General features: G+C 47.4%; 1 protein-coding gene across 1 annotated transcript; it reads left to right on the forward strand.

Moving 5' to 3' along the window:
* The first annotated feature begins 701 nt into the window (after positions 1 to 701).
* LOC127305306 (coumaroyl-CoA:anthocyanidin 3-O-glucoside-6''-O-coumaroyltransferase 2-like) lies at positions 702 to 2,560 on the forward strand. The gene has a single exon (XM_051335713.2). The coding sequence runs from the start codon at positions 1,023 to 1,025 to the stop codon at positions 2,397 to 2,399; it is 1,377 nt and encodes a 458-aa protein (XP_051191673.1). The 5' UTR covers positions 702 to 1,022; the 3' UTR covers positions 2,400 to 2,560.
* The last annotated feature ends 5,902 nt before the right edge of the window (positions 2,561 to 8,462 follow it).

Here is an 8,462-nt window from a genome sequence, read left to right on the forward strand (position 1 = left end):
ACTCAGAACGCATCCGACGAAGAGAGTATTATTTTCCTTGAACTTGTTCTGATCTTGGTCAGATATAGTTCCTTCAGGTAAACCATCACTAACTTCGAACACTTTCAGATGAGTAAGCCAGAGCGTGGCCTTAACTTGCCACCTCTTAAAGTGCACACCGGTAAACTTATCACTCACCACGAGCGCGTCGAGTCGAGTCGAGACGAGCGAGCGTGTAGCACTCCTATTCTCACTCACTTACTAGTGGTGGAACAACCCACCTTATAAGGTGGTCTAACTTCCTCCCAACTTTCCATGTGAGACTAAACTTCCCACTTCTTGCCACTCCCTAGTGAGCTGCCACCAACTTGGGCTCAAACTCACAAGGCTGCCACTATGTGGGCTTTGAGATTTATAGGAAAAACTGAAATCTAATTTGGACCACTAAAAGTGGGCCCAATATTTCAACAGTAACCAGCACATGCGCCGACACTACATACTATTACTACCAACTTCCATTTAAAATACAGAGACCCAAATTTTCCTAACCAACTGAGGCAAAGGTCTTCTTCAGTGCTCAGCACGATAATCGTTGGGCTGAAAAATACCTAATAACAAGCAAGGATACATCTAACACTATTGTCTGCAGAAGCCAGGTGCCAATGCTGATCGGCTCAACACTGCACAATCCATTTACCACCACTATGCTGCGCGCGTGTGTGTGTGTGGTGTGAGTTCATTCTCTGTGCACAAGTATCTTGGCTGCTGCGCTCACCGAGAATGTCTTCCTGGAAGGAACCTTTGCACATTCAGAAAAGCAGAGCAGCCATGGCTGACAGCAAATAAAAGAATAGCAAGACAGTGACGGACACAGCGATCGGAGCAATTTGGTCACGCATGTCGCCAACCCAACCACCAGCAACTAACGATTTGGTGCAGTAGTGCTTGCGTTTGGTGGATCTGAGGACCTCTCCTTCCCCTTCATCTTCATCTTCACCAGAGGAGGCCAAGAAGCGCCAGGGATCTCGAATTCTCCCTCCATCATGGCCACCAAGCTCCTCGACAAGCTCGCCGTCGCGGCCGACCCGGCCCCGCCGGGCGGCGCCGCGCTGCCGCTCACCTTCTTCGACGTGCCCTGGATCTTCACGGGCCCCGTGGAGCGCGTCTTCTTCTACCCCTACCCGCACCCCGTCGACCAATTCACCGCCGCCCTCCTCCCCCACCTCGTCTCCTCCCTCGCCGCCGCGCTCAGCCACTTCTACCCGCTCCTCGGCCGCGTCCGCCCCTGCGCGGATGGTGAGGGCTACGAGTTCTGCTCCGCGGACGGCGACGCCGTCGAGCTCACCGTCGCCGAGAGCGAGGACGACTTCGAGGAGCTCGCCGGGGACGGGCCCCGGGACGTCGCCCGGCTCTACTCGCTCGTGCCGCGGCTCCCGGTGCCGGGGGACGGCGGGTTCGCGCTCGCCGCCGTGCAGGTGACCGTGTTCGCCGGCCGCGGGATCGCGGTCGGCGTGTCCATACACCATGTCGCCTGCGACGACTCCAGCTACATGCATTTCGTCAAGACCTGGGCCGCCCACTGCCGTCTTGCTACCGCCGGACGAGAAGAGGAAGGCGTGGCGGTGCCCCCTCCGCCGTTCTTGGACCGCGCCGTCATCGCGGACCCCGACGGTCTTGCCGCGAGGACGCTCGATGAAATGCGGCAGCTGGCGGCCAGCGGGCCTCCCCCCGCGCCTCCTCCAGGACCGCCGCCGAAGCTGGTCATCGCGTCCTTCACGCTCGCGCGCGGCTGCATCGACAAGCTCAAGCAGCGCGTGGCCGCCGCCGCCGCAGAAGACAAGCACGCTGCCGCGGCGGCCGGCGTCCACTGCTCGGCGTTCACGGTGGCGTGCGCGTTCGCGTGGGCGTGCCTGGCGCGCGCGGGGGCCGCGGCCTGCGACCAGGACCTCGCGCACCTGCTCTTCTCGGTGGAGTGCCGGCACCGCCTCGCCCCGCCCGTCCCGCAGGAGTACCTGGGCAACTGCCTGCGGCCCTGCTTCGTGGAGGTCGGCGCGCGCGACCTGCTCGCGCCCGACGGCGTCGCCACGGCCGCCGCCGCGATCGGCGCGTCCATCAGGGCGCTCGACGTTGCCGGCGGCGTGATGGCCGGCGCCGAGGGGTGGTTCCAGAAGATCCTGGCGCTGGTGCCGCGGCGGCCCATGTCCGTCGGCGGCTCGCCGCGGTACGGCGTCTACGACACCGACTTCGGGCTCGGCCGCCCAAGCAAGGTCGAGCTGGTGTCCATCGACAAGACGCCCGGCACGGTGTCGCTGGCGGAGGGCACCGACGGGAAACGCGGGATCGAGGTCGGCGTGGCGCTGCCGGAGGCCGAGATGGCGCGGTTCGCCGAGTGCTTCGCCGATGGCCTGCTGCAGCTATGAGAGATCTTGCAGCTCGCCACTGCAACAACAAAAGGAAAACTACAGTAGTTGTTTTCGCTGTTCATATTGCCAAATCGCAATTGCTGCTAGTGTATACTACTACTACGGAGTAAAATGTATATTTCAGAGATGGATAATACTAAAATAAAAATATCAGAAAATGCGAGCATCTTAGTGGTGATCAACACGCGAATTAGCAATGGGTTTTGACCATTATCAATCAAGGGAGTAGATCATGTGCACATCATGGTATGTGCAAGCGCATCATTTTCAGGTTAGGCAATGTGAGTGCCAAAATTCAGAGGAGTTGGCTGGAAAGGTCTCCTAATAATGTTTCACGGAATGAGCTTTCAGTGGTGCACCCCAGCGAAGCAAACACCAACGGCATCACATTCACATCCGCTAGCATGTCCTATTTTTGTTGCCTTTTTCTAAAAAAAAATTTGGTGTGGCTATTTCTCAGTATATTGAGAAATAATTTTATTCTCAGTCAGATGATGTCACAAATTCTGATAACTAGCACGAATCACAAAACAAATTTAACGATATAAGACTTGACTAAGCATAAACCTAGCGGAGAACTAAAAAGGCCTTTTTCTTTTTTCTACCTCACGGCCACTCTTTTGTCTCCCTATTGTTTTTTTAGAAGAAAATTGTTATATTACAGGAAACATATTTTTTTAATACAGTACTAATTTTTTGGTGGAAGATTTATCCTAGATCAAAGGAAGGTTCCTTGTTTGGTGTAAAGTGCAAACTACTCGAAAGATTTTATCTTAAGACAAATAGGTGAGGGTGGGCTGGGTAATTTTTCTTATAGAGGCTCTTTATTGGGCCGAGTAGTTAATATTGATCACAAAAAGCCCTATATTCCATAGCGGTTGGGCCCCAACACTCACTGGGGCCTAAAACCCTAGTCCACTCTGCTCTACCCCGCTTGAAGCTGGGCAGCCGTAGCTGTGATAGATCGCCGCTGGACAAGGTCAAGATCAATGATGGTGATGGCGCCCATGTAGAAAGGGCAGAGCCAGAAATATTGTAAGAGGAGGCCGATCAGAGAACTAAACCTATTGCTAATTCTTAGAGAGGACGAAACACAATATCACACATTTTAGTAGCTTTTAGCATATAAAATACGAGATCTAAAAAATTGCATGAATGTTAGGACTTAGAGGAGCTACTAGTCCTCCTGTCTCTGCCCTGCATATAGATGACTTCAATGCACTGGACTAAAGCAAAACTTGTGGATTTATGCATTTTTCAAAGAAAAACCCATCAAATCGATTCACACAATTATACATTCTTCATTATTCGAAACTATTAGGCAAATCCAGGAATGTCAAATAAGTCCACAAAAAAAACCGATGGTGCATGCCTGGTGACAGAAACTCCACCAACATGCTAGGTTACAACAACCCTTTATGACAAGTGACAAAAAAAACAAAAAATACACAACTCATGGACAAAGTTGTACAAAGGTCCATCGCATGCGCGCATATGTTTGAGTCCAATCATAGGTTGGTCTTCGGGTTTTCATCCACAAAGTCAAGATTAAAGCAACCACCTTCAATAAGGAAACAATGTCGGAATGTCGACTGGTAATGGATCTTGTGTTTTCACCTCGAAATCATCACTTCAAACTATCGCTCTACCAACATACGACATTTCTCTGAAGTCTAAATAGATACCATTGGGGGAGATGGTAGAAGAAAGAAAGTCCCCATACCACTAGTCCACTATCAACAACAACAAATGTTTTGCCGACGTCCATTACTGATGTGGGCCTCTGTGGAATTTGACATTTAGAGAAAGCTATGTGAAATATGAAGACACGACACATAATAAACATTGATTCAGTAGAAACAGGGTTGTGTGGCAGCCCTTAACAGAGTCATTTGAAGTGACAAATGAAAGCCCCGGTTGATAACATACCGTTAACATTATGACAATGCTATTGAGAATTATAATCGTCACAGAGGACTGAATGTGGTTGATTTATCTAGGTATTAACTAGCACAAAACCCGTGCGTTGCTACGGTCCTTAGGTGGTCCAAAGACCTATTTGTAATTTTTATTACTTTTAAATCTGTTTGTACTGCTATTGATGATTACTATTAGATAGACAGAATTTTCGCAAAAAATAAAATAAACGAGCATCTATTCGTTTAAATCCTTACATCGGTAAATGGTGTGGACCATTTGATTGACCTGTCCATTAGGTATCAAACTTGGAAACCTAAAGACAGAAAATAACCTACTCCATCCTTATATAGATCGGAGGGAGTACATCCTTTTAATCGTGTAAACTACTCTCGAAGGGCCTTAATCTTGTAAACTACTACCGCAATGAACTATCAATTATAAAAGCTTGATTATTTTATCATGAATTAAAGGCTTAAACCTGCTTCACATAAACTCGGTACGGTGGACCTTATAGAGACAGTAGGAAGATTACATATGGAGAAGATCAACGTCTTTTAAGTGTTGGGGTCTCTAACCTGCCTGTTTTTGACTATGGAATTCTAGCTGTACGTGACTGTCAGTCTAGAGAAGGACCTGGAGAAAAATCTGCATGGCAAAATTAAGCAATTCCTCACCTGGAGAAATGCAACTAAAGCCGCAATTTCCATGCAAGCGGGTCACTTAGTTGCAAGATTGCTTGCGGCAACCCCTAGCCTAGGTGCATGTTTGTACTGCCAAACTTTGTATCAAAAGTGTATGTACATGATAGATCATATGAGATGAGGGAGTTGAATCTGGCAAGTGACATAATCATATTGCAGGCTTGCAGCTAGTACGAATGGAGAGCAACAAAATCAGGCCATCGGCTCTTCGGCAGAAGAGGCACCAAGGCATCGGGGAATTTTGTCTTGGGTGTAGCTAGAAGCTGCAATGCCAGGGGGCTCTACATAGTGGTCACCTCCAGCGGCAGCCCTCAGACAAACTCCGTCCGGCTGCTGCCCCCGCAAGGCGGAAGGCGGCGAGGCCGCCTGGACCGTCGCTGCCCTCAGCATCATGGCACCACTGAGCGCCTCCGTCACATTTGAGTCAGGCTTGGAAAAACACACGTTTTTCGGCGGTCGCCATGATCATACTTCGCTTATGAATCTAGGAAATATTCAATCGATCGTGAATCCCTAGAATTAGGGCTAGCGTGCTTTTACACCAAAAAGGCTTGTGTTTTAGGTGGATGAAAAAGAACAGCTTGAGCCGCAGGTGAGATCAGCCTAGAAAGCACAGGTCTGAACGTGAACGCTATGTTGACATCGAACCCCATGGTACCCGGCATCGCAGCAGGCCGACGCCGACAGCTAGAGGCAGAGCATATCCCGCTCCCGTTTCGGTTTAGACATGGTGTCTCGCCACATGAGGACGACAGAGTATACGTTGTGTTGTCCACCATGGCGCACCAGAGGAGGCCGCCTGGTGTAGAAGGCTGAGCGGTACGGGAGTCATGGCAGTTGCTAGATGCAAAAGACGTACGGTGCCGGATGGATGTGTGACGAAACTGGGATACGCTTTGGACTTTTTCTTGTCGAGGGTCTCCTATTTATATTACCTAGGTTTGCGAAAGGTTCGGTGCCCATGCATGGTTCGTGTTCTGACTGGAGTCGCCAGAGATTCCATGTTGAAATAGATCGACTTCCTGTCGCTAGGAGTTCAATCTGTGTTTGGAGACCATTGTGGATTCGTTTTTTTTTTCCTTTGTAACACCGATCGGTGAGAACGGGAGTATCAGGGAAACGTAAAGGCGCACTCACGGACGGACGAAAGCGTAAAGAGACGGTCCGAACTACGGAAACACTTCTCCCTTTATTATTAGGTATAGATATAGATATAGATACCACATCTATTGCGAATAAAAGGCGCCCATACCCAACTCGTCATAGCCACTTCATCCTCATATGTGCATTTTACATCATCAATATAGTGACTTATATGATTTTTTAATGATATTTTCCATGATCTATCATTATTTATGCCTTTTTAGTTGATTTATGAGAGTTTCCTATAAAGTTCCTTTTATTGGTATTTATTTTCTGGGAGGCAGAAAACCTACTTTTTCATATTTTGGTGTTTGAGGGACCTTCTCGACGCCTAAAAATCAAAAGAAAAATACATGATTAGTTTTTCATCAAGAGGAAGGCCGTGGGCCAAAGAATCACGAGAGGGGAGCCACGAAGCCCGAAAAAGACCAGGTGGCGCGCCCCCCTCAAGGCCTAAACAGGACGCACCACCTAGGCCGATTTCGGCCTCGAGTGTCATCCCGGCCCCTCTTTTTTTACATACGCCTCCGTCTCGCTATAAACCTACGCCATAATTTTCCCAAGATTTATAGAGGCGGCGGCGGAGGCGAAAGTCCTCTGCTACTCCGGGAGAGGACAGATCCTGCAGCACCGAAGCCTCTAGTGAGGGGGAAATCGACACCATCGTCATCACCACTCCTCCTTGGCGTAGGGGGAGGCCTTTCCATCAACATCATAATCACCATCTACATCTCCAAGATCCACTTCATCCCCCTCATAGTGTGTGATTGATTGAACCCCGACTATTGTTTAAGTGCTATTTGCATATTTGTGATTGGCAACTTGTCTTTATTTGGTGGAGATATTGTAATCTATATGCCTCTGATCCATATTATGTTTGTGTATTAATGATTCCTATACTTGCTCATGAAAATGTCTCTAGGACATATCATAATGGGTGTATTTGATCATATTTATGGATGCACCTAATTTAAGCTCCGCCCCCAAGGAATGAAACTTGACAAGATCCTCATAATGTTGTGTACGTAGAAATCTAAATGCTAAGTAAATCCATGCCACCTGGGGAACACTTGTCACATATAAGTTCACACACCCATATTTGAGCTTGTCCTCTTGCTGCATAAAGGATTGGGCTTACTCTCATCGAGAGCATTACTTGTTACTATTTATTTTCAGTACTTTATTTTATTGCGAACTACAAACCCAAAACAACATAACCACTACACCCTTTAATATATTGTTTTACTTGTCAAACTTACTAATCAATAATTTCAGCTCCTTGCTGGTTTGATAACCTTTCCTATTGAAAAGTGCTACAATTGATCTCCTGCACGTGGGTTCAAAAATTCCGAAACATTCCAATAATGTCTAAAACACAAATTTCCTCCATATAACTTCATTAGAGAATTTTCAATAAATCCCAAAACAAATTTAGTAACTCTGGAACTCATCTAGTATTACTTCTCTCTCATATTAAGTCTAAGATTAATATCAGTGTCCCTTTGGAACTATTCGGATGACACGGAATATCCACCGAATCTATTTCGATACTGCCACAACTATTTCCGGACACTCTCTCAACCACATTCCATATATAGAACTCTCACAACATATTGATTGAACTTAAGTGTATGACCTACCATGTTCGGAAATACACGAACATGAAAGTCCTTTTGGACTAATAACCAGCAACGCGACCTGGACCTCTATAATTGCACCAACACATACACGATAATTTCGAGACAACCTTGGGTTAATAAAAATGTTATTCCCTATTGCCTCACGATACTTATGAAAGGGATTTCTATTTGCGTGCCCTCGGGTCTTTATTTGTACTCAGTTTTTCCCAGCTTCTTAGTTTTTCCTTAGTTTTTCCCAACCCTTGTCTGAAACCCGCAGAAGGAGCTCGGACGGGAGGATTCCTGTTTAGTTGACCGTTTCGTGCTGACGTATCGGGCCGCTTCGTGTGGGTCTGGTAGAAAGGGACCATGTGGGATAGGATGAGACCATGTTTGGTTATACGTGAGCAGAAGCTGGGTTATGTCTCTCTCGTCCCAAATTGGCATCCCTTTTTAAGAGCACATTTTTTTCCTCTTTCTCTCTTTGTCTTTCTTCACCAAATTATTATCAAATCTAGAGAAGCTTCTATTTCTGTCTTTCTTCAATGATTGTTGCCTTTTGGCCCTCGTTTTTTGCCCAATATGGTAATAAATCTAGTAGCAAATCTAGAAGCTAGTATAGGATAAATTCACAGCAGCATAATAAATCACGAAAACTAAGTATAATACTTAAACTG

This window comes from Lolium perenne, chromosome 6 (assembly GCF_019359855.2).
Source record: "Lolium perenne isolate Kyuss_39 chromosome 6, Kyuss_2.0, whole genome shotgun sequence".
Taxonomy (NCBI): domain Eukaryota; kingdom Viridiplantae; phylum Streptophyta; class Magnoliopsida; order Poales; family Poaceae; genus Lolium; species Lolium perenne.

Excerpts from the sequence above, each read along its gene's own strand:
- LOC127305306 (XM_051335713.2), top strand. The coding sequence starts at position 1,023 with ATGGCCACCAAGCTCCTCGACAAGCTCGCCGTCGCGGCCGACCCGGCC.